A 27,236-nucleotide genomic window follows, 5' to 3' on the forward strand; every position below is an offset into this window, starting at 1 on the left:
TTTGATTAAGTACAAACAGAAACGAGTTAAGTATTCTTATTTGCCAAATTAATGTTTTTTTTTCAAGCAAAGACGTATATAAATATTATTAGTGTGTTGCGTTACAGCATTGTTTTTGTTCCTTAAAAGACGGCGTTGCATACATGCAACGATACTTCACACAGAAGAAGGTAATATTTATTGATATTAACGATTAATATGGCTCAACCGGAAATGAATAGTTTCTGCAACAAGAAGGTTGACAACAATGGCAGTTTGAGCATTGACAGTTCAGTTGATATTGAGTTAGCAATGGCGGATATAAACAATAAGATACGTGTGGACGGTGGACAAGCTATAAATGTGACACCTTCTAGACCTCTGTCGATGAAACTGTTTGCTTCTTGGGAAGTCGAAAGCAATTCTGCAAGTTGCGTCCCAAGGTAACATTAATTAATATGTGGTTTGAGAGTGTGTCTTCATAAGGTCTTCATGAACATTTAATGGCGCGGTCTTTGTTATCTTTTACAGAGGTTTTTTGAAATCCAAAACGCAATTAACGCTGAATTGTTTTTATTCTTCAAAATAGAAGAGAATATTGTTTTCATCAAGTAAAATGACAGGAATTGTTTTTAATTTTCGCCAAATTATCTTATTCACAGTGATCGTATATTTTGCAAATCATAATGGATGAAAGCAAAGGGGTGGATACTATTATGTTGTATGAGTTATGGGAAACTATCAATTGATATCAATAAATAGCACTGTCAACATTTCAAATCTGGCTTTCAACAGCCATATATCCCCAAATTTGTCAGAAAGTCGGACACTTTGTTTGTTTACTCATTCAGACAGCAATTTTTCGTTGACTTGTGACTTCGTTGGACAACCAATGTAAAATAAAGTGCTTTTAGCATGGGAAAGCGGTCAAACAATGCAAGTTGCTGATATGCTCCTTATCAAAATAGTTAAAATATTATTAAAACGGCCATGTTGATGATAATGGTCACTTTAAATTTCTGAGATTCAACCGATACTGAAATTTATTAAAATGGGTTCTACTTAATGCTTATTTCTGCATGATAGCCAGTGAAAATGCTTCATATGTGACTGTATTCATGCGCTATATTGTGCTTAGAATTTGCAGGAAGATAGGCCTATGTCACAAACATCTCAAGAAGCTAGTATCGTCCCACAATCAAAATCCAGCATATGGAAGGTTGCATTGTCAGGTTTGAGTAAAACTTTCTCAACGCAACGTCGTGAGTCAACTCGCATCATCACAGACATTGTGCACAGCCTCGACGACGTGATCGAATGTGAAGACAATGTCCTGTCGCGTACCCTACGTTTGTTTGAAAATGCTACACATATCAACAGACGTTATTTAATCATTGGCGCATTTTTCTTTGCTGTCTGTTATCTCTGCATGGGACGTAGCGCAGCCGTGATGTGTAACGTCCTGGGAACGATCTATCCAATCTACGCGTCAATCAAAGCTGCAGGTCAGTTTCTAATTTATATATGACTATATATATATACAGCTGTAACACTCCACAAAGAACAAACTGTACGTCTACCAGTACAAAAACTGCATCAATGCAACAATGCTATCATTGGCTACTACATTAGCCATGTTTTCTTAGACATAGACACAAAGTAATAAGTTGAGAGCTCTAAAACAAATACCTGTGTTTCAGCTGTTGTGGCATCAAATTGTGAACAAAGAGTGTTCAGTACAGAAGACTGATATTTATGAAAAATGCTACAATGTTGTTACGTTATACATATGAGATAAACCGTTGTGTGGGGTTGCTAAACCTTGTGTTCCGTTTTCTAGCCTTCCTAAACCCTATCGTGTTACGTTGTCTAGTACTCTAGTGTTAACGTGTAACGTCGTCTATTGTTGTCAAATCTCATCGGGTTACGTTTTCTGTCGTCAAGCCTTAACGTTTTACGTTGTCTGTTGTTTACATCGTGTTAATTTGTCAGTCATCTCTTTTATTTGCTATTCTTTGTACTGAATCTTTTTCTAGAGAACGGCCTTGATCAAGAACATTGGCTTTTCTACTGGATTGTTTACAGTACAGTCACAATCTTGGAGATTGTTTTGGAAATGTTCCTTGTTTGGCTTCCTATGTACTACATGTTGAAGTTTCTTCTCCTCTGTTGGTGTATGTCTACTGTTGGTGCCAACGGTTCATATGTCGTGTATTTCAACATCATTCGGCCCTTGTTTCGTCAACATAATGACAAAGTGGAATCAGCATTTTCTGCTGTAACGCAACACTTGACACAAAAGCCGCACCCACCAACGAAGCAAGAATGAGGAAAAATTAAAAGAGACAGCAAGCGAACATTTTCTTCAGCGGGAAAATAATAGCAGTCAAGAAATGGCGCTCATGTAAATCTGTTTTTCAACATCAGTCACAATAAATATCAAGCGTACTTATTTTTCAAATTTATTCCTTCGACGAAATATTTCATATATACTTCGTTATACACTTCAAAATGATCGTCGTTTTTAAATTTTACGGATTACTTCAAAATTATCGTGTGAATGTTTACATAAGTTACCTGTTTATGAGTCTTAATCAGTCTTCATCAATCTTCTAGATTAAGATTATTGTGTAAATTTTTTCATAGGATACATGTTTATGGATCTTAATCAATCTTAACATTCCAGATTGGATTAAATTTATCATGTGAATATAAACATGTTTATGAATGATTATTACTTAAAAGATGTCCTGGTATTGCAAACAGAGATTCATGACTACAAAAGACAGAACTAATAAAACATTAGCAGATGTAAAACATGACAATCCTCCTCCACCTTCTCCATCTTCACCATTTCTATTTGGGGTGTGTACACCCTTTGACTTTCTAGGACCATCCTTTTGTTCATGGCGTGTGAAGGTGTTTGTACCATATAGGGTAGACTTCCAAAGATTAGCACATGTTTCTTTACTTCGCAGTAACCATCCCATCTCCAAAACAACAGTGTTATTACATATATGACACTGGCCTATCCAGCCTGTCACAGATGCACCATTTCGCCAAACTACCATCAGCGAAAATGTTGTTTTGGGGTTTCCATAAGCACTTAAACCATATACTAAAGAATGAGATGTACCAGCTGCTCCCTTTTCACGTTCTACTGCAGTGCGATATTCACCAACTATGCTACCATTGGAAGTCTGATTGAGAATAACTTCAGAACCGAGGTCATTGTACCATACACCATTAAGATCACAAGCATGCATTGCAGGTTTAGCCAATGGTGTGATATCATTATTCATACGAACTTCAAATTTATGTGATATCCGCTTGAAGACATCTTTTCCTATACACAATTAGATTATTAATTATTTAATACTAATTTAATATTAATTAATCATCATACTCATACTCATACTCACCAATTCGTGTTGACTTCCATAAATCGATGCATGAATCAACGTTGGATCTTAACAACCATGATGTTTCCAACAATTCCTCACCATTACACTCTAGACATTGCCCAGTCCACACTGTGGTTGAAGATCCATTTTGCCAGTTGACAGAAAATGCAAAGGAGGAACCAGGTTTGTTGTATGGTAAAGCACCTATATGTAGAAATGGAGCTGTATGTGGACACATTACATGAAAATTTAGGCACTTATCTCAATTGGTGTTAGTGTGGGATCTTAGCCCCCTGAACTTGTGAAAAGAAGAAATCTGAGCACAAATTAAGAGGGAGTGGTAACTAGCTGACTACCTATGATCTTAATCACTCTAAAAACAAAGAAATTACCACTGAGATTGAATGTGCAACTTAAGATTTAAAATTCTCCCAGTGGAGCATGCCCCCATGTCTTAGCCATTTGACTTTATGTCAATCCAAAAGTTGTCTTTTTACGCTACTGATTTTTGCCATTTTGGGTTACACCATTTTTGTTGGGTTACACAATCTAGCCACAAACATTGTAAACTATCGCATCTTAATGTGCTGGCGATATTCACAGAAACTTTTACTAACCAACTATCTTATGACCAGGTAGAGCTGTATTTTTTGAACTAACAGCCGTGTAGTACCGGCCACGTATTTCGCCCGTTGGTAAATGATCTATGACCACTTCGGATGCGAGTTGATTTCTCCAACGTCCTGTTATGTCTTCACATAACGATGAAACCAAAGTAGCCGACCACGAAATAAACATGAAAACAAAAATACAGTCTGAAAATCGAAATGCCATCTTTTCGACTGAAAAAAAAATCATAAAATGTAATTGGCTTTGTGTCGCAACTTTTAATTTTAATTGTTTCGTAACTATGTAAATGAATAATGTTTGGCTTTCCAATGGTTTCAAAAACACCACATGGTTTTGTGGCGTGGCGTGCACATGTTTGATTGGTTTGAACTTGAATGGATGAATCACTATTCACTACCACTTCGTCACTTCCAATTTCACTCTCACTATTTATTCAATTTGTCGTTTCAAATAGGTAAAATGCCTTGTTTAAATTTGCGTAACAAATTGTATTGTGTTTTTGATCGTTTTGTTTATTTGATTAAGTACAAACAGAAGCGAGTTAAGTATTCTCATTTGCCAAATTAATGTTTTTTTTTCAAGCAAAGACGTATATAAATATTATTAGTGTGCTAATTAGCTGTATGCAATTCAATAAAAAATGCTAAATTTGTTGGAACTAGCAGCGTCACCTGTTATTATAATAGATCACATGTGCAACTAGTTTCCTTACAAACTGACTTTGAGTCTTTCACAAAAGACGTTTTCTCATCTAGTGAGAGAGATCTTGTGAAAAATAAATGCAAAACTTTATTTATAGTGCCTGCTTAAAGAGAGCAAATTATTATTTATGTTGGAATAAATACAAAGCCCGAACATTGTTTTTGTTCCTTAAAAGACAGCGTTACATTCATGCAACGATACTTCTCACAGAAGAAGGTAATATTTATTGATATTAACGATTAATATGGCTCAACCGGAAATGAATAGTTTCTGCAACAAGAAGGTTGACAACAATGGCAGTTTGAGCATTGACAGTTCAGTTGATATTGAGTTAGCAATGGCGGATACAAACAATAAGATACGTGTGGACGGTGGACAAGCTATAAATGTGACACCTTCTAGACCTCTGTCGATGAAACTGTTTGCTTCTTGGGAAGTCGAGAGCAACTCTGCAAGTTGCGTCCCAAGGTAAGATTAATTAATATGTGGTTTGAGAGTGTGTCTTCATAAGGTCTTCATGAACATTTAATGGCGCGGTCTTTGTTATCTTTTACAGAGGTTTTTTGAAATCCAAAACGCAATTAACGCTTGTTTTTATTCTTCAAAATAGAAGAGAACATTGTTTTCATCAAGTAAAATGACAGGAATTGTTTTTAATTTTCGCCAAATTATCTTATTCACATATCGTACAGTGATCGTATATTTTGCAAATCATAATGCATGAAAGCAAAGGGGTGGATACTATTATGTTGTATGAGTTATGGGGAACTATCAATTGATATCAATAAATGGTACTGTCAACATTTCAAATCTGGCTTTCAACAGCCATATATCCCCAAATTTGTCAGAAAGTCGGACACTTTGTTTTGTTTACTCATTCAGATAGCAATTTTTCGTTGACTTGTGACTTCGTTGGACAACCAATGTAAAATAAAGTGCTTTTAGCATGGGAAAGCGGTCAAACAATGCAAGTTGCTGATATGCTCCTTGTCAAAATAGTTAAAATATTATTAAAACGGCCATGTTGATGATAATGTCCCTTTAAATTTATGAGATTCAACCGAAAATGAAATTTACTAAAATGGTTTCTACTTAATGCAACAGAAAATGAAATTTACTAAAATGGGTTCTACTTAATCCTTATTTCTGCATGATAGCCAGTGAAAATGCTTCATATGTGACTGTATTCATGCGCTATATTGTGCTTAGAATTTGCAGGAAGATAGGCCTATGTTACTAGTATGTGTTGTTATGAAAGTCAGCAGTTTATAATATAGCATAATCTAACCTAGACTTTTTTCACAAAATGTTAGATGAATTTTCACATCGGATAGTTCTGTAAGTTTTGGGGAGGAGGGAGGGGGACTTGTAGAGAAAGTCTAGACTCTACCTACCATGGCAGTTGTATGGAGTTATATTTAAGGATTGTAGAAAGATCAAAAGAGTATGTAACTAAGTGCTCTTAGTATTGTAAAGCAATAATAGACAGTTCCGTTTTGTGATTTATGTTAGACTAAAATTAAAAGGGTTAATATTAAAATGATTTTCAAAATTTAGACATTTTCTTTAATTTTAGTGGGGAAAACTTATATTGGTAAATTTCCCATGCATCTCCCTACATTGAAAAATCTGAATATGATTTAAATATTTATGTCCTTGAATGTACTTTGATATAAATAATTTATGTAAAGGGATCGTTGGGGTTTTGAGATGATAATCAATGTTTATCAAAAATTATATGACATAGCATCAAGGATAAATGAAATGGGTTGTTAAGTCCCTTATGTATTTATAAATCCCCATACGTCCAAAGAAATTTAGTTGATTTGGTGTAATGCATTGTATTTCAAAGACACAAGAGTATTTTGTGTTTGCTGTAATAGAAAATGATTGATAATATAGCATTCTTTTTTCAGAAGTTACGCCAAAACTCCCCTAAAACAATAGTGATATAATTGTACATTGTTTGCTGTCAAAACTAAAATCGTACACGGACTAGAATTGTTGATTATTTTCAATCAAGATTCAATCTTTATTTAAATTAGTAATGGATAGTTAATTATTAACAATCAGATGTCAAGCGTTTGAACTATGTAAAACAGAAATTCCCAACGCACGAATTTTTATCACAGATTCATAAAATAGGGATGAAGATCTCTCGATCGATAAACGCGAAGAAAAGTTGATTGTAGGAATGTACGCGTATTCGTTCACTTGAAACCGTCATTAATTGAATGAATGTTGATTCCGACAGGTGCTTCTCTTGCGACCTTTCCCAAGTTTATCGCTATAAGAGTACGAAAACATTGTTGAAGTGACTTTTAAGTGATCATTCTTATTCAGGAACAGTTGATTTGCCGATATTAAACATCGCTATTCTCAGTATTGGAATATAAAAATTTTGATATTCTTACAACGAAAGAATTTCTAAATATGGCCATTGATAATAAACGTCTAAGTAGTCAGTTGTATTGCATTAAAGGGGAACACACTATCCAATGCAGGTTTGAATATTCACAAATATTTCTTATTTATATTTATTGTCTACTGTCTCGCTCTTATATAAGTGATTTCTTCGTGGGGAGAGAAAATCATATTGAAAAAATGATCGATAGAACTAAATGTGGTTGAGTTCAGTGAGGAAAATTAGTAAAATCTCAGTGAGGATGACGATGAAAATTGCTGTAAAAGCCGAATGGAAAGAACTTATATGATTTTATAATGCTGCCGTTTTTATGTAATGAGAAGAACCCAAAATTGCTATCAATTTAATGCAGTTGCATTCCCTCAATGTTGTGCAAGGAAGCATTGGGGCTTTTATCGATATGAAGATATCAGATGTTCATTAACATCAATGATGAATTACATGGGATATATGGTCCAGAAACTTACTATGATCTGATTTAGCTTCACTGTACAATTTTCTCCTACAATCATCGCATGCATCTTGTTTTAATAACATGTTTTGAGACTCTACGATTTTTTCAGGGTCACGTACACTTGACTTAAGGGAGTTGTAGAATAGATAGACATAATACAATCATATAGTTATAGTGTACTCAAGACGTTGAAGCGAAAAGTTGTGCCTAGTAAATAGGCCATAATACCACATATCTTCCTCTAATTATCATCATTCTATAAAGACGAGAATGGATATCATTTGATGCAGTAAGATCGTTGAATAAAGACGTTCGTTTTATCATTTGTTTAGATTATTTTCAGTGAAGTTGACTCGTCTTCAAATTTTGAAAAAAATGGAAACCAATTTGAATCATGTCGTGATTTCCGTATCTATGCAGGCAAGTGTGTATGACCCTATGGTGACCTGTCGCATCCCCGATAGTATCCTATCGTGTCTAATGGTATCCCATTTGGTAATTTAACTGCAGCTTTTTCGTTTTTTTAAAGGGCTCACGACGAGTTCTCCGTTCTAACGAGATCGCTTTGTCTTCAAATGGCTTGATTGACACTGAGCTTGATCTTTCTTTCTCCCTCCAGGTAAACCAATTATTATTGATTTCATGTTAACCATGTCATCATCATTCAAAAAACTCGTTGTCTCTCCCCAGTACCCTCACTTTCTAAAGCGGAGCCGCAACAACGTTCAGATAATGATACAAAGACGAAAGCGATACAAAGCGAGACCAATACTTGGTTTTAAAACTTTGGCTCTTGGTCTTGTTAATCTTTCTGAGGTATCAACTTTTCTAGTTTTCTTCTTTCTATCTCCTTCCATTTAATACATGATGAACGCATATATTCCCGCAGATCCTACAATGTCCTGTTAGTGCTAAACGTCCTCTAAATATGTACACTAAAGAGGAATCAACTATTGTGGCTACTGTTACCATGACAAACCTAACCAGGTAAATGTAAAAATTTATTTCGCAATATAAAATCTACGTGTGATTTCTAACACACCAGTGAATAAAGTTTTTAATTTAGACTAAACTTTCCAATTTTATGGCGGTTCAAAATTGGCAATAATGCTCTTTTTGATGTACCTTGTCCGTCGTCAAAAAGTCTGGAACGACTTATATTTGTGACGTCATTCAAGGGACTCGTCAACACGGAATATATGTACCAACTATGACATATATGACACCAGAATATGGCTAGACCCAGACTTTTAGCTACGACGGATAAGGTTCATTGAAAGGCAACTTTAAACCGCCATAAAAACAGGACGATTTGACCGACTTGACCGGACGTTTTTTTTAGCGATAGACAGGTCTGTCAGACCTAATTTTAATAGCACCAACAAAAAAAAATTGTTGATGGGGAAACTTTAAATATCCTCATTTACTACCTGGTATCCTTCAATCCTTTTATTTCTTTATTCAACGTGTGGTATAGTGCTGTAGCTAATCAAATGTATAAGACATACATTGCAATATTCTTTAGTATGTTCATTTACTATCTTGTGTTCCGTTATAGTCATTTACTAGTTATATTATGATGTTTTAGTCAACCAGTAGAGAATGATCTTGATCGTGAAATACCTCAACAAACTTCTGGTATGCCCCTCCTGTTATAAAGTAGAATGAATAAATGTACGGGGGTCTTGATGTTTTATTTGCATTTCAGACCGCGTTCTAGAGGAGAACTCGAGCTACGAGGAAGATGAATTTTACAGTTCAGATGGTTCTGATAGTGCAAATGAAATAGCTCCAGAAGTTCAGGTGAACGGTTTCCATCCAATTTCTATTGAGATGTTTATCTCATATGGATAATCTTTCTGTAGGATATTCTTAATCCTGATACGAAAGGAAGGAAAGTTAAGTTTCGACCAGTAAGTTATGCATGTGAAACTTGAATTATCTCTACAAATTTTTCTAGGTACGTACACTTTTCTCATTCATAGAATCAAATGAAATTCAAGAAAAAGTTTATCGCTCTCCTTAAGAAGTTCCGAGTTACCGAGGAGGAGGTATGGAACTTCGTGATGTTATACTTCATGTTATGCTTACCTAAGCAAGTCACGTGTTCTCCAGGTGTTCGGTGAAAGTAGTCCACGCGAAGCGGAAGGTGCAGAGGACATGATGGCAGATGATGTGATTTATCCTGAAGACTTTGATAGTGATGGTGAAAGTGACATTGAACTTGGGGATACAGCAAGTATCAAATCACAGGACAAACCAAAGTTGAGGTATTGAAAACATCAGTTTACTTCAAAAGACAGAAAACCCATATTAAGGCATTACATCGCAGGACATTTCTGGACATTACATCATGATGTGACGTTGTGGACATTACATCATGATGTGACATTGTGGACATTACTGCAAGTTTGGTCATGCTATGTATGCTCTGTGATCACTTACTGTAACAATAGATTATATAGAAATACTAATGATATGACATTTACATAGCACGATCAGAGCTTCTAAGGCACTGGTAAATACCCTCTTTATCCTCTTTATCGTTTGATGACACCCAAGTTTTCATATAATAGACAGAAATTGTCTCATCATTTGACATCTTACGTTTTTCCAGACCTTATTTTGATCGCACTGCGTCGTTGGACAGTATGTACGTGGAAAAAAAGACGGTATGTTAACTTATTATCATTATTGACGTACAATGAACGAATTTTTCATAAACTGAAATTATTCTCAGAAACCGAGCAATTTTAAGAAGGTGACGAGATTTGACAGCGAAGAGTCAACGGAAGCTGAGCACAATACTCAGGTAGCGCTTGCGTAAACCTTAAAAAGCTAGAAATGGGGAATTTAGGATAGGGGTGTCCACCCTTCTAGCTTTGTTTAGGGGGGCGGGGGGCAGGACGGGTGGCAATTTTCCTACAAAATATTAATATATACCAAAAATTACGAATAAGCCATAATGATTAGTGTTTAAAATAGCACACTTCTAAAAATGTTCCAATTATAAAAAAATGCAATTTTAATTTCAATGGTGAGAAAAGCAATGAAATGACGCTATCTTTTAGGAGTTTGCTTCTCCACACTCGGACTCCGAGCCACATTCAGACTCTCCTACAACAGAAACGCCACGTAAGCTGAAAACTGGCAGCCACACAAAACGTAGTTTCTCCGTCAAAGAAGTCAAGAATAAAAACAAAGTGAAATTGGAAAGAAGGAAAAGCGATTTAGAAATTCAAGTTCGTCTTCCTACATCGTTTTCTGGGAAATATTTACACTAGGAGTTGAGACCATCACAGGAACATATTAATGTATATATATTATTCATATTTTCTAGGATATTCCAGCAAATTCCATATCTGAACAACTTGCCATGTGCTTTCCATGTGACAATCAACTTCCTTCCAGCATCTTAATGATTAATACAGCGGAATGGCAAGGACAGGTAATGCATTATTACTCTCGTCTTTTAATGGTTTATAGGTCTCCTCAGTACCCATTCGTCTCTCCTGCGTGTTGACGTCATTCCATTGTTAATATCATTTTTGAAAAACAGTTGTTAGCGTTGAAACTAAAGGACAAACAGGAATCAAGAATGATTTGTACTAGTTCAGACTCTGATGTACAAGAAGTTATTGACGCCATCTTGGTGAAATATCAGAAATTGTAAATGTTGCAATTTTGTTGTTAATCGTATATGTTGCATTTTATTCATCATATATCATTTTTTCTCATTTTATTGTATATTTTAATGATTAGCTGCCATTCACACTCCATATCTCCTCCGTGTCTGAAGATTGTCGTTGCTGCTACTGAAAGCTACATTGGTGCTATTCTAAAACCGTTTGTGGAACAATTTTCTTCAAAACCAATGTGGCAGACTTACGTACGATTTCTCATCGTTCCATTAGGTTTGTTGAAACCGTCAAATTACTATACTGTAATTTAAACCATTAATAAAAAGATTTATTAGAAAAAGATATTTATATAGGAAATTACAGCATTATGAGTTGTCCCACTGTATCTTAATAAATAAAACACAGACCATTTCGATAAAGGATGTTAAAACCTAACAGACTGCTTTCAAAAATGACGTAAAATATTTAGGTGTTGAATAGTTATATAGCTATTAAACGTAAAGTTTTGTCTTAACTCTCAAGACATCGCCACATATTGAATTACAATATATTAATGTATAATATTAATATACGAAAAATAAATAATGTATGGATAAATTATATATCTAATTTACATTTAGTGCCAAGTAGCTACCATGCAATGTTTATTGCTGTTCATAATCAGTCAAATATTGTAGCACTCAAAAGTAGCACTCAAAAAATACCACTTGTCGAAAGTCCAAGGTTACTTACTTCCTAGAATCATTGCTATAGATTGTTATATAACACTGATGTTGGGATTGATCAGTTTATGTCTTTACTCATTGCTGGTGTCGCCAAGACTTTGCCACTAGGTGGGTTAGTGTGGGAGGTGCAGGTTAAAAACACTTTTTGTGGGGGACACACCAAATCTGCGCTACGTATGCGGAATACTAATGTAAGCGTTTCAATTTCAATTGCAATGTTTTAAGGCCTGTCAGCATTCAATTCGGTCGGATCACACCGAATATTTAGAGGGCAAACTCCACTACATGTCATAATTTATCACTGATGCCTCTATTCTTGCTTCAATTTTTTTTAGACTGCAATCATTCTGTTGGAAAGTACATCTCACACATTGACTCAAGATATACGTCCTTGTTTATGGATAGTGTGTGGAGGGATGTCTTTGAAAAACCTGATTCAAATGCTGGTCTGTCATTACTTACATAGGAAAGCGTTGTCCATTGAAAGGCCTGTTTCTTCTAAAAATATTTCGTTTTTTTTCTACCAGATTTCGAGACAGTGAATCAAAGAATTAAGACATATGTAAACGGAGCGAGCGTTACTCATCATCTACCAATAGCAGAAGCACTTATAAAAAGAGGAGTGAATGATGACGACTCTTCAAAATTTATCCCATTTATAGGCGTGAGTTTTTTTACCATGTGTGAAAGAAATTGCTTCGAAAATATCCCATTCCATTGGAGTCCATTTACCTTAAGGTAGTTTGTAATTATCTGATTTTTAAATATTTCTTTTAGATGGTGAGAATTGGTTGTGCAGGTAAATTATCACGTAGTTACATGTTGGTAATGCTGGTAGTAACTTTGCTTGAGCCAAGCACTCGGATCCCCTTATATGAATAAAATTGATTGCCTTTCTCGGGAGGCGGGGCGTAACGAAAGTAGATACTTGTTTTTTTGTAGCCGCTGAATTTTCTCTCAGTATGATTACTACGTATATTTTTGTAAGAAAAGCATGTCTCCTTTTTTAAAGGTGAAAATGAAGAAATTGTGAATACGAACACAACATCACCAGGATCATTGCAACATGTGAAAGAAAGCTCTTCTATTACAAGCAACAACATGACGAGTCCACCAAGTGATTTAAAAGTTGGAAACAATACCAGTCGGTGAGAATTACCGCCTAAGATTTGTGTTCAAATTGAGAATATTTGATGGTATATTATTCCTTACAGAGAATGGAGTCCACCAAGTGGAGCGGTTTGTAATGAATTGATGGAATTACAGATTGATTACTGGGCTGCTGGAGGAAAGAAAGACAGTAGTAAGGTATGTTGTTGTTGTAGTAAGGTATGTTGTAGTTGCTGTAGTAAGGTATGTTGTAGTTGTAGTAAGGTATGTTGTAGTTGCTGTAGTAAGTGTGTTGTAGTTGTGTAGTAAGGTATGTTGTAGTTGCTGTAGTAAGGTATGTTGTAGTTGTAGTAAGGTATGTTGTAGTTGTAGTAAGGTATGTTTGTAGTTGTAGTAAGGTATGTTGTAGTTGTAGTAAGGTATGTTGTAGTTGCTGTAGTAAGTATGTTGTAGTTGTAGTAAGGTATGTGTAGTTGTAGTAGTAAGGTATGTTGTAGTTGTAGTAGTAGGTATGTTGTAGTTGTAGTAAAGGTATGTTGTAGTTGTAGTAGTAAGGTATGTTGTAGTTGTTGTAGTAAGGTATGTTGTAGTTGTAGTAAGGTATGTTGTAGTTGTAGTAGTAAGGTATGTTGTAGTTGCTGTAGTAAGGTATGTTGTAGTTGTAGTAAGGTATGTTGTAGTTGTAGTAAGGTATGTTGTAGTTGTAGTAAGGTATGTTGTAGTTGTTGTAGTAAGGTATGTTGTAGTTGTAGTAAGGTATGTTGTAGTTGCTGTAGTAAGTATGTTGTAGTTGTAGTAAGGTATGTTGTAGTTGTTGTAGTAAGATATGTTGTAGTTGCTGTAGTAAGTTATGTTGTAGTTGTAGAAAGGTATGTTGTAGTTGCTGTAGTAAGGTATGTTGTAGTTGTAGTAAGGTATGTTGTAGTTGCTGTAGTAAGGTGTGTTGTAGTTGCTGTAGTAAGTTATGTTGTAGTTGTAGTAAAGTATGTTGTAGTTGTTATAGTAAGGTCTGTTGTATTTGTTATATATGTTTGTAAAAATATTGTCTTTACTCATGTTATAGTCCACACTGAAGACAGCATTCAAATCTTTGGTTGTTAGTCGAAATAGCAACATTGAAGAACAAGGAACTCTACATATGATTGCGACGATGAAAGAACATGTACGCAAAGGTAAACAAGAAACTGCAATGTTTTTGGCAACATCTAATGTAGTTGTAGCTCATATGATTAAGGCACCCTGGAGGCTGTCTGCTGTACGTATTACTCAACGCATTCTGATGACAATAAAATTTCAGTGCACGCAAAGTCAGCGTTTGAAGCAATGATGAGAGGAAAGAAATCAAAAGAAAAAGATTTGGAATCTACGAAAGGAACGATAGTTGCCAATGTCACCAAACTTGTTTGCACATCCAAGTGTCAAAACGATTTCTTAAACGGTGATTATCTTTTAATTAAGCTGATATACTTTAATTAAGCTGATATACTTCAATTAAGCTGTAATTATAATTAGGCTTTAATTATTTGCTTTTTCCTAAGTTTTTTGATATTTTTTTTAGTTGTGATTGATGGGGTTACTTGGGACGATGTGAAGTTTTTCAGTCTTTCGCCTCAATGGTCAAGACATGTCAAAACATTTCCCATTGGTTTAATCGGACCCATAGAGTCGCGTTTCTAGCAAAAAAGTCAAAATAATTCGATATTCTCATCACACAGAGCTGTTTTCACAGAGACTCAAAATATTCATATTTTTTATGCTTTCAACAAATGCAATAATTTGGAACATGTAAATATGAAGAATGTGTAATGAAAATTCAAAATGAAAATAATACACAAATAAGATTAGCGAAAGACGTAATAGTAGATTCAAGTTCCTTTGTGGTTACATCAAGTATCGTTATACAATGTTGATTTCGATTTCGATGATCACGGTAACCGTGGGCTTAATCGATAAAACTTCACTACAACACATCATTCAAAAATATAAATTAAGAATGGTAATGATGTACGTGGCAAAGAAATTGCAACCTGAGAAAGCACAAAGCTCGTTTTTAAATAATTGCTGCAATTATAGTCAATCATTATTCTGACCAATTATTTGACGAGATGTCTTTATTTTGACTCGTGAGTCTTAAAGTTTAGCAAAAAATCATGGAACATTTTACCGATATTATATGGCTTTCATTAGCCATTTCGTGGGTTGTTATATAGCTGGAATGTTACCTTTGTCCATAACTTTGTCAGAGGTAAGTCATTCGGGTCATTGAGTTCACTTTCAAACAAATATACCAGCTGTAACTCTCAAAATTTTACAGAATAAATTACACATGGTAACGGTTTTTGGTGCTGGTTTGTTGGTTGGTACCCTGGCTGTTATCATACCTGAAGGAGTCACTGCCCCTCTACGATGGCGATGATATTCGTATGTATTGTTGATCACAAATTTGTTACTTGTTTCATGCTATTTCATGTTTTATTGAACTTCATTTCTTTCAGATGAACATCACCTTGAACATCATGATAAAACAACTGCTATGTCTGAGGCTACTCAAGATACAAGCTTTCTGACTAAATTCACTTCTCTGCCAGAACTAGAAACTCATGTTTACATAGGTGGTGCTTTATGTCTTGGGTTTGTCTTTATGCTTATGGTAGATCGTTGTTGTGGAGGACATTTTGACTTTCACTCTACGACAGGTATCTTGGTGATGGTTGTTTTTGGACCCAAAGGCTTACATAATATGCAGTGAGGGGTGATCTTTTATTAAATATGTTTAAAAAGTTTGTACAAAAACTGACAAAGGACAGAACAGTTGGTCTTGCCAAAATTTTTTAGGCTTTATTAAGTGAATTAAATATAGACACTGAAAAAGTTGGTCCTAGAATGTAGAACAACCCCAATTTTCATAAAATGTGTGCCTCTCGCCTTGATCCAAACTAAGGAATATATTGGTTAAATTTGTCTTTGTTTAGATGTTGAAAATAATGCACGAAAAAATAATGGGAATCTTACAGCAACCATTGGCCTTGTTGTTCATGCTGCTGGTGGGTTTAATAACTCTTTAAAATAGAAAAAAGAAACTATGGTGCATCATTTTTGTGAGCCTGACAAATACATTCCAAGCCTTGATTGTATTACACAAGATAATAGCACAATGCTTTAACCAACAACTATAAACAATCATGACTTTATATGAAACATTTGAATGTTAACCTTCCACTCACAAGACTACTTTTGAATAGACTTGACTTGTTTACAAGGAAGGTCAACATTCAAATGTTGTTAGATAAGGTTGTTATTGTCAATAGTTGTTGGTTAAAGCATTATGTTGTTTTCATGTGTTGCTTAATAACATTCCAACTGTTTAACCTTGCTATTTCAAAATATTGCTTAAATGTCATTTCATTGTTAATTATAAAATATAACATTGAGAAGGCTGAAAGTGCAAATTCCATTTAAAAATTTTTGTGCTATTGTATGTAGTTGTTTGCAAGTATAAAACAAAAAGCAATTACTATCATATTTTTATCATTTAGCGGATGGTATAGCAATGGGTGCTGCTGCAATTTCATCAAAACCTGAAGTAGAGATGATTGTATTTTTGGCAATTATGTTGCATAAAGCACCTGCGGCATTTGGTCTGACTACATTTTTACTGCAACAGGTTTGCTTAAAACTTTATTACACTGTTTGTTGTTGTGGAATATTTTGTCATTACTTGGCTAATTTTGACCCCAATGTTTTTCTTAGTTTTGGAAATAATCCAATAATGTGTTTAATCAATTATAATTTTTGGATTTGATATAGGGATTGACAAGGAATAAAATAAGAAAACATTTACTTGTGTTTTCTATTGCTGCACCACTTTTGGCTATTTTGTCATATAATGCTAATTAGTTGGGTAAGTGACATGTAATTCATTAGAGTTAATGTTTGTTGAAGTTTGTGTTTGTCTTTGTGTGTATGAAACCATAATGTTCTGTGTTTAGAGTGGTAAAGAAAATTTCTCAAGCACAAAGGGCACTGGTATTGCTATGCTCTTTTCTGCCGGGACATTCTTGTATGTAGCTACAGTGCATGTTTTGCCTGTAACTGTTAGTATATCTCATAATGACAACTCATGTGATGGAACACATGATCACGAAAAAAGAAGTGATCTATTACCATTAGTAATTGGTATTATATTACCACTAATACTAACAATCACCAACCATCATCATTAGTATAATAGTATGTAAAAACTACACAGTTTTTCAACTTCAGTCCTTTTAGGGTCAAGCAATGTTTCTACATTGTTTAAAACATTCTGTGCCAGTTTTTATCAACCGGGTGAAAAATATTAACTAATGGCAAGCAATGGTGATTTATGACATTTCTTGTAAGACGTCTTTTGAAAAGGTCTTTAATTTATTTTTTGTGAAAAAAATAGTAAGATTACTATCAAGATAGTATGTTTTATATTTTATAATCTCAACCATTATCTCAAGTCTCAACCATTGAGTTCTATAATAACTGGAGCGGCTATCTCAAGCGCGGCCTTAGATATCTGGTGACGCCAAAAAAATGGCGGATTTCGTCCGTTGCCGCTGAGATTTACCGAAATTGATCGCTTTTCCGAAAATTTCACAATTTCCCACTCCCTCCTGAGGAAAGAGTGAGGAAAATATATGTGTGTATTTGGGATTCGGCAAGCAATTTTTTGATGAAAATCAAGGTAAAAACCTTAAATTCATAACAACGAGTCAACTGTGGTTGTCAGTTATGTGCTCCTACGAGGATGCATTTATAACTATAGACGAAAGAGCTATATGTCGGCTACACATGTATGAATGCAGATGTGCGTCGTTTTTTTACCAGCGTCAAACTTGTTTGATCGATTAAACTCTTTAGTCTATACAAAAAAGTATATCATAGTTCATCTCCACGGTTCACGAGAGAGAAGTTTGCTTATTTGTTATCATTGCTATTTTGCTTCTTTTCATGCAATGGGGAATGGCTTTTTTCGCCACAATTGTAGGATTTTTACTTGTTGCTTTAAAAAAGTACATATTAAATCTCTGGATATTTACAGATTTTCTGTGATTGAGTTTCATATGAAATTTCAAAAAGACTCAAGTCTGCATAGGTTTGGTAAATGAAAACAAACAATATTGCATAGAAATTACTTTAAGTAACCTTTTTGTGATGTTCTGAAGTGCAACTGCATCAAATACTTGTAAAGTTGTAGCACATTTTGATTTTGTTGTATTGATATATGAATTGGGCAAAATGCAAATAATCATCAAAACACTTATGCTTCCAATGGTGTTTATAATTCATTTGTAGTTTTAATACTTCTACCTTTCTTTTTCACTTTGTTTTGTTTTTCCTATATTTGCAATATAAGTACACAATTTGAATGATTAACACATTTTTCACCTCAGTAATAAAATTCATAAGCTGTTGGTAGTGCATTTTGTTCTCTGAGTATCCACATCTGGTGTTTTCATACAAGAATGATGAAGTGCAAGTAGATATGTCATAGCAAGGCAATATAATCAAAATGAATTAAATACCTATAGTGTACTCTTATGCTAGATATGATCATTTAAACATTAAGTTACATAAAACCTATGGCTTATACAGTTTGAAGCATCTGACTCATCATCAATCTCAGTACAAATGTTTACATAGACAAACTTTATGGCCTTCCATTTTACATGTTTGTGAATTGACATTTCATTAAGCATCAAAACACACACAACCTTCTTGCCATCTTTCTTTGGATCATGAACTTTAACTTCAAAGCATTCAAGGCATCCTTAGTGAATCCATTGTCTCCATCCATAGAATTTGACCACGATCAAATTAAATAACTCTGGATAGGGCAGAAAATAAATCAATTATCTTTACAGCATTATCATCTTTCAAGACTCTGCCTGGTCAATAACATCTTCCAGTCATCTTTACTCCTTGATCTTCTCTGCATGTTGTCAGCAAATAGAACATAACAAGCTCTGCTCCAAATCATGGGTACTGTTGGGGCTGATCATTTCTTTTTTGATACTTACTCAAAGAGCAAAATGTGTGCAGGGTCTTTTTTGCTTTAGGGAAACTATTTTGCAAATAAATGGGTAAATTTACGATTTCATGGATTAACAAATGACAGAAAAGTATGCAGAATTTTATAAACAAAAACAGGAAAACATCAGTATATTTGGCGTTCAAGTCAGTCTTAAAAAAATACGATCTTTAATATGTATTTTATGGCTTTTCAAGTGCATGTATAATTGCTTTTCAATCGTTGACGGACTAACAAACAAACAACTACCTCACCTTTGAGAAGCGATATGTTCCTTTTGTGGAAACTACGACATCCAACAATTGAACGATTGAAGTGTTGGCATTATAAAGAAATGCCAAAAGAATCGTCACAGAATATGGAACTAACGATATCCATATTCTGTGATATCGTGTTTGTTTTCGAAAAATTCTTTATAATTTACTATAGACACCAGGGGGAGGTCGAGAATATTATTTTTCTGCAAAGCGATCATTTCAGCGGAAATACGTCCTTTGGCCGCCATTTTTTTGGCGTCCTCGCCCCAGTAAAGTTAGCCGCTCCAGGTATATAGAACTCAATGGTCTCAACCATTGAGTTCTATACGACCTGGAGGGGAAACGTCAACAAAATTAGTATAAATTATTAGCGCGCGGCCGCGTGGTCAAAAACATGGCGGATTTTGGTTGTCAAAGTCAGCGGAAAGACGCGGGCTCATAAAATAAAATTTTTTTCGCCCACCCGGATTTGACAACCACAATTGCGATTATAGAAAATATCAATGCCAAGCACAAAAACTTTTAGAAATTTTATCTTTAAAACATGCTGCAAACTTGTTTGGTATACGGATGCTGAAGTAATGCCAGAAAAAACATTTCATGACACCGGTAAGCAACGTAAGATTGTTTACTATTTAAAGTGTTCAGTGTTTTGTTTTAAGTCAATACTTGAAGTGTGATGGCATATATTTTGTGAATGTTTTTACTCCTAAGTTATAATTTAAGTTATGTTTATCCAGTCTTATTTGTTCTTTACTTAATCGATTGCTAGACGAGGCATTGAAACCAGTTCTTATCGAGATATGCATATCTTAAAACTCCTTGTTTCAACTGAGTTGAAATGGAGGATTTTTTCATGATATTTTTCTGAAAATATGAAGCAAATATTAAGGACAGAGCTGTATTGAAATCAAATGCAGTGCAGGATTAATTAATGAGCTCTTTGGTACATGTCGTACAATAAAAATTACCTGTATTAAACAGCTAGCCTGGACAATTTGACAGATTTGGACAAGCATGATGATGGTGTGTAAAGGTTTGCTTTATGCTAAAAGTTTTATAAATGCCATATGGTGTTTCTGTAAATGAATTGTTTGTTACACAGTGTACTAAACAGGTTAGTACATCAAAATCAAGATAAAACTACTTTGTTCAATAATGTGCCAAATTTTGCTCCTACCTTGAAATATTTGCTCAAGAAAAGCTTATCATGACATGCATGAAACATTAAATACAGTACTGCATCATCTGACAAAATCCATACATTTTTCAATTCCAGGTGATTAAAAATTCACATAAGATGCATTGGTTGCAATGAAGTTGAATGTGGAAGAAGCAAAAATTGATGGCAAAGAACTTTTTATGTCTTTTGAAGAATTACGATATCATTTAAAAGAATAAGAGTAGCAATCTAGTAAAGAAGCCACATCTGTCTTCAACATGAGACTTTTCAATTATGTATAGTTACTTTGTACAAAATACTATTTTAGATAAACTTGATTTTAAGTCATTCACTGATATTTTTACCAAAAGACAAAAAGAAAAATTCAAAGGCATAATGTAAAATTCAAAAATTTGTCAAGTTGTTTGAACCTAGAAAAAATTAGTATAGGTAACTGTAATTTGTAAGGACACAAAAGAAAAGTAGTGCAAGAAGGTTAGCATTTTTGAGAATTAATAAGTTCTTGACATACATTACACAAGGCCATAATATTATAAATAATGTCTGTATAATAACAATTATACAACATGCTAAATATCTTCACCTACATTATAATTATTTAAACAGGTTTGCCTTCATGCAGTAATAAGAAAAGTGTTATGTCAGAGAAACCAATGCACTTGATTTAAGAAATAGTATTTTAATGGGAAATTTATGTAGTTCTGTTCAGTAGTAGATCCATGGTTGTCAATAACAATCCAGTTTCTAATATCTTGGCTTAAAACAGAATCAGCAACATGATTATAGAATTTCTGAATTTCGTTCTTTTGCTCTCCTAGTTCAAGATATTTTCCTCATAAGTTCTCAGTAGATTTATCAGAATATCATAATACTTTATAAGACACCCAGAATCAATCCTACCAAAAAAAACTCAAAACAATTACATACCTACTTATAATATATTTCCAGTCGACTTAAGTCGTAGGGGTAAGCTAACTTTTTCTAACTCCTTTTTCGACATTTCAACTAAGATTTACCCATCTATTCAAGAAAGACAGTTGCACCAAGCTGTTCACAAACAGTCAAAACACAAGTAATGCGCATGGGATTATGCATTAAAGCAACAACACGTTAACAGTGTAAAGATTGCCGTTTGATATTTATTTCTAATATAGCTAAAGCATTACTTGACAAAATATACGTTATTTTACAGTAGATTTACCTCATTTAAATGTGTGTGTTTATTTCACAAAAATCTTAAGCATTATTTTCAATATTTTATGCTTACGGCATCGTGGTTGTTTTCGCTGGTTGTCATTACTATGAGCAGTAATAGAGATCCGTTTCGGGAGGGAGCGAATGTTAAAAATTTTTCTCAAAGTGGAAGTTTTGACAACCAAAATCCGCCATTACCGCCATGTTTTTGACCACGAGGCCCAGGCCCCTTTGCCCCTCCAGGTCTTTTAGAGCTCAATGGTCTCAACCAATGGGGAACTTCCACTTTTATTGGGACTTTTCGTGTGTTGATTGTTAAATTCATTGGTTGAATTGAATTAAAAAATTTCATAATAAGTAAATCAATAATAATGCCGAAGTTCTTCGTGCGATTTAAGTATTTTTATGCATCCTTTTTCTCGAAATGATTGTACGAAGAAGACGCATTTTATATATTTTGTTTTCAACAATTTGTATGACGTGGTTGATGTATTATAAGCCAGGATATAAACATACGAAGGTAAGTTCCATTGAGTTAATTGATATGCGCAAAATATGCAATTTTTGCTTTCAGTAGCTTTTAATCTGATTGTCAAGCAGTTTCAAAAATTGTGCGGAGTTATTGCAATTTTTTAGAGGAAATTTGATGAAAGCGTGTACATTCAAAATTTCGATGAAAAATCATACGTGAATATGAGAAAGGACCGCGAAGACGTTTTTAAAGAGAATAATTTTAATCGTACGGCTAGTGATAATTTGTCCAGTGAAAGATCAATTCCAGACACTAGACATGCCAGGTATATATTGCCAATATGAATTTCTGTGAGATTTTTCAAACTTTTCAAGTCATTTTATGTTTCAGATGTGCAAGCGTGAGCTATCCCGAACACTTACCGTCAACCAGTGTCATAATCACATTTCATAATGAAGCACGATCGACATTGCTAAGGACAGTGAAAAGGTTTTTACATTATCTTATGTTTGATCATAAAACAACGTTCCAGTCTAACAGGATGAAAAATTATCTCTTGGTTACAGCATTTTACTACGCAGTCCATCAAACCTAATCAGAGAAATAATTCTTGTTGATGATTTTAGCGATGATCGTATGTATATGTCAATATGTAGAAATACATTTCAAAATTTTTCATTGTCAACTGTCGTCATGGTTGCTGACATCTTTTATTATTAAATATGGTTGCCGCAGCAAGTGATGGATCATTGCTGCTGTCTATTCCTAAAATACGCCTCCTTCGTAACGAAAAAAGAGAAGGTATATTTTCACCTGTATTTTCAAAGTATTTATTCAGATTAGTGAACTTATATGATGGTAATTTCAGGTTTAATTCGATCTCGTGTGCGTGGAGCTGATGCTGCAACTTCTCAAATTTTAACATTCTTGGATAGTCATTGTGAGTGTAATGTTAGATGGCTTGAGCCCATGTTGCATCGAGTTGTTGAGGTAACATATCTTTAAAATCATGACTAAATTTTGTCTGTGCATTGTGCGTCTTTATGATTTCTTATTATTATTTAAAGAAACCTTCAACAATTGTTTGCCCAATCATTGATGTCATAAGTATGAATAATTTCCATTATATTGCAGCATCTGCAAACATTCGAGGAGGTATGTCCTTTGTGGTAATAGGATGATTCATAATAATGTGGCTTAGAAACATCACTCTATAAAATTTAGGTTTTGACTGGAGTTTACATTTCAAATGGGACCACTTGACCCCTGATCAAAAAAATCAACGACATCATTCTCCAATTTCTCCAATCAAGTTAGTGGGATTGAGATGAAATGAAGCAAAATGATCTTTCCAATCTGTTTATTTTCTCCTATCAATACTTGTCACCTTTTAGGACCCCAATGATTGCTGGTGGATTGTTTATGGTAAATAAGGATTTCTTTCGGAAAATTGGAAAATATGATACAATGATGGATATATGGGGTGGTGAAAATTTTGGTGAGTTATAAGGTTATAAACAGCATGACTTGTTAGTTCTAAATCTTGATTTTTTGGTTGCCAAAGAGATATCATTTCGAACATGGATGTGTCATGGTAGAATGGAAATAATACCATGTTCTCGTGTTGGTCATGTGTTTCGTAAGAAACATCCATATTCATTTCCTGATGGGATTGCAAATACATACATTAGGTAAGACACTTTAATGGATTTTTCTCTTCCTTTTTGCTTTCATCTCCAATTTTCATTGTTCAAACAGAGAACACCATTGTTTCTGAACTAACCCAGTCAATCAACTAAGTTCTTGCGTTTTCAGAAACACAAGGAGGACTGCAGAAGTGTGGATGGATGATTATAAGAAATATTTTTTTGCTGCTCACAGGGGCTCAAAACAACACTACTATGGCAAGTAAGAGATGAACTTTTAACTGCAAATTAAAAAGTGTCAACTTAAAGTATTACATGTACAAATAATATCAACTTTTTATGATTTTTTTATTAGTATACAGTCTCGAATTGAACTGCGGAAAAAATTGAAATGCAAGTCTTTTAAGTGGTACTTAGAAAATGTTTATCCTGAACTGAGGTAAGTCTTGGCTGAGATTTCACTATTATATTTGTCGATGATGATTGTTTACTAGGCCTATTGTGCGTTCATTCATGTTTCATTTTGAAAACCTCATATAATCATCTGGGGCCCTTCAGTCATTCCTGTCAAGTGGTTATGGTCGTCACACTTGTCTGTAAAGTGCTCTGGTTGAATAATGTTTTGTATTCAGCATTCCAGATGATAAAGATATTGCATTTGGAGAATTAAAGCAAGGCTACATGTGTCTTGATACAATGGGAAATGTTGCTGGGGGAACAGTTCATGCTCACAAATGTCACAGTTTGTCTGGCAATCAGGTAAATTTTAAGATTGCATTGTTTTATACTGGAAACAAGCGGTTTTTATGCTCTTGGTCCTTCTATACAATAGAAATGAAACTTACATCTCATACTCTTAGGAATGGTCTTTCACCATCCATCACCAAATAAAACATGGCGATTTGTGCCTAACTGTTTTAACTCCCGAAAACAAAGTGACTATGAACGTTTGTGAAGAAGATGGTGCTCAGGTATATATAATACTACATGATAGGGAATTGTGCTTCTTATTCTTCGTGCTTATTCTAAAAGCAAGCGTCTTCTTTGCAGTTTTTTGAGCATTTTGCTGACATGACTTTACGCCACAAATCAACTGGTTTGTGTCTGAAGAATGACGGTTCAGATCGTCAAATAATTGCCGTGAATTGCCGCGCAAGTGACTTGCTTCAAAAATGGAAATTTTCTTTATACATGGAACGGTAGAGTTTATATGTTATTACGTAAATAGGTCTTTTTATTATAAGAGAATTTTTAAAATTAATTATATTTTTGAGAGAATTAATGTGTTTTACTAAATTATATTTTATGTCCATATTTTCGGAGTAATCTAATTTTGAGGCAAGTATACACGAAGTTTCGATACGTTTTTATTGATGTGGATGGCGGTCCAGCAAAGGTCATCTTTTTTTGGCAAACATCTTTGAGATAACTGACGTGAGGAATTATGCTTGTCATCATTTAATAAGAAGCTACTGTTTGCCCCAAACTTTGCAGCTTTTTCAGGCGCTAATAAGCGATGATGATCTGTATGTAAAACCAGGCGAAGAAATCGATGGAAGTATCTGAGATCTTTAGTCTGCCTTGTAGATGGCACATTGTACTATAAAACCAATTGATTTTAAGTTTCTACTAATAATTCCAATATGCAAGCGCATGATCAAATAAATTAGTATAATTTACTAGTTAATGTTTCAAATAGATGTGATACCTTTAATTGAGTACTTTGGTTCATATTTTTATTAGAAATGAACGCCATATAATATGCAGTCCTCACTATCCATATAATGGTAAACTATACTAGCCCCATGCATCTTGACTACATTGAAATTTAAAATCTATTAGACTTTGGATTTAGTACTAGAAATCACTGTTTCAATGTTGTTACGTACAAGTCTAATAATCACCTAAGACAATCAATATTAGTTAGTACCACAAGAGTAATTTTGGAGTATTCACATATGCCATAATTTCACTCACTGCTAAAGTAAACAAGTAAGTTCTTTTAAACTATGGATGATTTTATGGCGTGGAACTTTCTTGGATAAAAGTTGGTCAATTTTGTCATTGGTGGGTTGCCGTAGCAACAGATAACCATCCAACCCAGCATGCAATGCAGCAAGATAATCCAATTCAAAATTATCACCGACATGAATAACTTGACTAGGTGGACATTTATCAACCATCAATGCAGCATGGTTAAAAATTTGTTTCATTGGTTTGTACCATTTAGTTTGTCTTGATGGTAATATGAAATCGAAATATTTATCTAAGTCTAAATTTCTCATTATCAATGAAAGTCTTTCATCAAAATTGGACACAACACCAAGTTTAATGTTCCTGTTTTGAAAAAATTTCAGCACTGGAACAGTATCTTTGTATATCTCCCAGTTACCTTTATTTATAAACTCTGCATATAAATACGATGACATGTTTTCAAGAGTTTCAGTTGGAATTAGTTGATTCAAGGAACATCCAATGACATCTTGCCACCATTTTTGGGATGACAAACCAGCCTTTGCTCCAAAGTTGGGAAATTCGTCATTGTATCGTTTGAATGCTTCCTTGAAACACTCATCAACCACCTTGGCATCCATTTTGATGCCATATTTTAAAGCAACTTGACAATAGATTTCACCAACGCTCCCACGAACTCGAAATAAAGTATTGGTTGCATCAAAGGTGATCAATCGAATCCGTGCCATTTTTGACGGTATTTTTGCCACATAAAATTTTAGAAAGTTTTTGAACTTGTGTACTTGTTCCTTACGTACGGAGGTTTTCGGATATGGTCGGTAATCGCCGGAGTATTGAGATTTGATCGCCATTGCAAAATTGAATGTAGTAAAGTACAAAACAACTTTTACAAATATTGTTTTATGTCTGACTATACCATTACCCTGGCAGGCAGACACTGAACACTGTAACACTGATTTTAATTTTTCCATAAGTTACAAGAAAAGAAACTGAGTGCATAAATTATGGTTATTCATGCCACCTGGATCGTTTGCTTATAAATGGTTCATTCTCGTAGAACGCAAAATCTGGAACATCTAGAACAATTTTTAACTGGATCAATACTGATCAATACTCAAAAGACTGAAAAGAATAAAAAATCAAAGTTTGTGAACTAATTTAAAAAGTCGGTACGCAGAGTGTACATAAGCTGGCCGCTAAAAGATGAGTTAACAATGGTGAACACTGGGACTGAGCACTGAGTGGAATAGCATTTAGCAGTCATCGTAAAACCCAGTGTTGCCAGATCGTGAACAAAGTTCACAGATTTGTGAACTTTTTGCTCTCTTCATGAACATTTCATGAACATTAAAAGTTTGTGAACTTTTTGTGAACTTTTC

The 27,236-nt window shown here is 34.3% G+C and overlaps 5 protein-coding genes across 7 annotated transcripts; 3 read left to right on the forward strand and 2 right to left on the reverse strand.

Moving 5' to 3' along the window:
- The first annotated feature begins 156 nt into the window (after nucleotides 1–156).
- Nucleotides 157–14,927, forward strand: LOC124441173 (phosphofurin acidic cluster sorting protein 1-like). 3 transcript variants are annotated; one of them, XM_046991606.1, is made up of 24 exons: nucleotides 157–422; nucleotides 7,927–8,014; nucleotides 8,124–8,213; nucleotides 8,285–8,410; nucleotides 8,484–8,581; nucleotides 9,183–9,232; nucleotides 9,303–9,397; nucleotides 9,460–9,507; nucleotides 9,580–9,645; nucleotides 9,710–9,864; nucleotides 10,212–10,266; nucleotides 10,335–10,406; nucleotides 10,666–10,836; nucleotides 10,935–11,042; nucleotides 11,154–11,263; nucleotides 11,357–11,508; nucleotides 12,296–12,406; nucleotides 12,488–12,624; nucleotides 12,738–12,759; nucleotides 12,973–13,108; nucleotides 13,175–13,268; nucleotides 14,134–14,242; nucleotides 14,368–14,508; nucleotides 14,629–14,927. In XM_046991606.1, exons 1-24 carry the CDS (start codon nucleotides 199–201, stop codon nucleotides 14,745–14,747), a joined length of 2,577 nt encoding a protein of 858 aa, XP_046847562.1. In that variant the 5' UTR covers nucleotides 157–198; the 3' UTR covers nucleotides 14,748–14,927. The 3 variants fall into 3 exon arrangements, with proteins under 3 accessions (XP_046847562.1, XP_046847561.1, XP_046847563.1); XM_046991605.1 differs by lacking the exon at nucleotides 157–422 and adding an exon at nucleotides 4,908–5,183; XM_046991607.1 differs by lacking the exon at nucleotides 157–422 and adding an exon at nucleotides 6,820–7,219.
- LOC124441176 lies at nucleotides 2,429–4,465 on the reverse strand. Its single transcript, XM_046991609.1, has 3 exons — nucleotides 4,001–4,465; nucleotides 3,402–3,587; nucleotides 2,429–3,325 (listed from the first exon to the last, which is right to left on the reverse strand). The coding sequence occupies exons 1-3, from the start codon at nucleotides 4,239–4,241 to the stop codon at nucleotides 2,718–2,720; spliced, it is 1,035 nt and encodes a 344-aa protein (XP_046847565.1). The 5' UTR covers nucleotides 4,242–4,465; the 3' UTR covers nucleotides 2,429–2,717.
- Nucleotides 14,928–15,023: 96 nt separating the features above from the next.
- On the forward strand, nucleotides 15,024–17,514 carry LOC124441178 (zinc transporter ZIP9-like). The gene is given in 9 exon segments (XM_046991611.1): nucleotides 15,024–15,260; nucleotides 15,263–15,315; nucleotides 15,385–15,468; nucleotides 15,470–15,491; nucleotides 15,566–15,766; nucleotides 16,043–16,114; nucleotides 16,607–16,734; nucleotides 16,878–16,971; nucleotides 17,060–17,514. Coding segments are annotated over 8 exon segments (690 nt in total). The 5' UTR covers nucleotides 15,024–15,220; the 3' UTR covers nucleotides 16,968–16,971; nucleotides 17,060–17,514.
- Nucleotides 17,515–22,050: 4,536 nt separating this feature from the next.
- On the forward strand, nucleotides 22,051–25,165 carry LOC124441175 (polypeptide N-acetylgalactosaminyltransferase 2-like). Its single transcript, XM_046991608.1, has 15 exons — nucleotides 22,051–22,285; nucleotides 22,402–22,562; nucleotides 22,628–22,726; nucleotides 22,804–22,871; nucleotides 22,973–23,038; nucleotides 23,106–23,227; nucleotides 23,305–23,392; nucleotides 23,462–23,549; nucleotides 23,632–23,735; nucleotides 23,802–23,928; nucleotides 24,053–24,145; nucleotides 24,239–24,322; nucleotides 24,516–24,642; nucleotides 24,744–24,854; nucleotides 24,934–25,165. Exons 1-15 carry the CDS (start codon nucleotides 22,190–22,192, stop codon nucleotides 25,084–25,086), a joined length of 1,587 nt encoding a protein of 528 aa, XP_046847564.1. The 5' UTR covers nucleotides 22,051–22,189; the 3' UTR covers nucleotides 25,087–25,165.
- LOC124441177 (haloacid dehalogenase-like hydrolase domain-containing protein 3) lies at nucleotides 25,072–26,934 on the reverse strand. Its single transcript, XM_046991610.1, has one exon. The coding sequence runs from the start codon at nucleotides 26,826–26,828 to the stop codon at nucleotides 25,863–25,865; it is 966 nt and encodes a 321-aa protein (XP_046847566.1). The 5' UTR covers nucleotides 26,829–26,934; the 3' UTR covers nucleotides 25,072–25,862.
- Between the last annotated feature and the right edge of the window lie 302 nt (nucleotides 26,935–27,236).

Source organism: Xenia sp. Carnegie-2017, unplaced genomic scaffold (genome assembly GCF_021976095.1).
Source record: "Xenia sp. Carnegie-2017 unplaced genomic scaffold, XeniaSp_v1 HiC_scaffold_20, whole genome shotgun sequence".
Classification (NCBI taxonomy): domain Eukaryota; kingdom Metazoa; phylum Cnidaria; class Anthozoa; order Malacalcyonacea; family Xeniidae; genus Xenia; species Xenia sp. Carnegie-2017.

Excerpts from the sequence above, each read along its gene's own strand:
- LOC124441173 (XM_046991606.1), top strand. The coding sequence starts at position 199 with ATGGCTCAACCGGAAATGAATAGTTTCTGCAACAAGAAGGTTGACAAC. Across the intron at positions 9,398-9,459 it reads AAATAGCTCCAGAAGTTCAG|GATATTCTTAATCCTGATAC; the intron begins GTGAACGGTTTC and ends ATCTTTCTGTAG. Across the intron at positions 12,760-12,972 it reads GGTGAGAATTGGTTGTGCAG|GTGAAAATGAAGAAATTGTG; the intron begins GTAAATTATCAC and ends CCTTTTTTAAAG.
- LOC124441176 (XM_046991609.1), bottom strand. The coding sequence starts at position 4,241 with ATGATTTTTTTTTCAGTCGAAAAGATGGCATTTCGATTTTCAGACTGT. Across the intron at positions 3,588-4,000 it reads ACCTGGTCATAAGATAGTTG|GTGCTTTACCATACAACAAA; the intron begins GTTAGTAAAAGT and ends TTCTACATATAG. Across the intron at positions 3,326-3,401 it reads ATGGAAGTCAACACGAATTG|GAAAAGATGTCTTCAAGCGG; the intron begins GTGAGTATGAGT and ends AATTGTGTATAG.
- LOC124441175 (XM_046991608.1), top strand. The coding sequence starts at position 22,190 with ATGATTGTACGAAGAAGACGCATTTTATATATTTTGTTTTCAACAATT. Across the intron at positions 22,727-22,803 it reads TTGCTAAGGACAGTGAAAAG|CATTTTACTACGCAGTCCAT; the intron begins GTTTTTACATTA and ends TCTTGGTTACAG. Across the intron at positions 24,855-24,933 it reads GTGAAGAAGATGGTGCTCAG|TTTTTTGAGCATTTTGCTGA; the intron begins GTATATATAATA and ends TCTTCTTTGCAG.
- LOC124441177 (XM_046991610.1), bottom strand. The coding sequence starts at position 26,828 with ATGGAAAAATTAAAATCAGTGTTACAGTGTTCAGTGTCTGCCTGCCAG.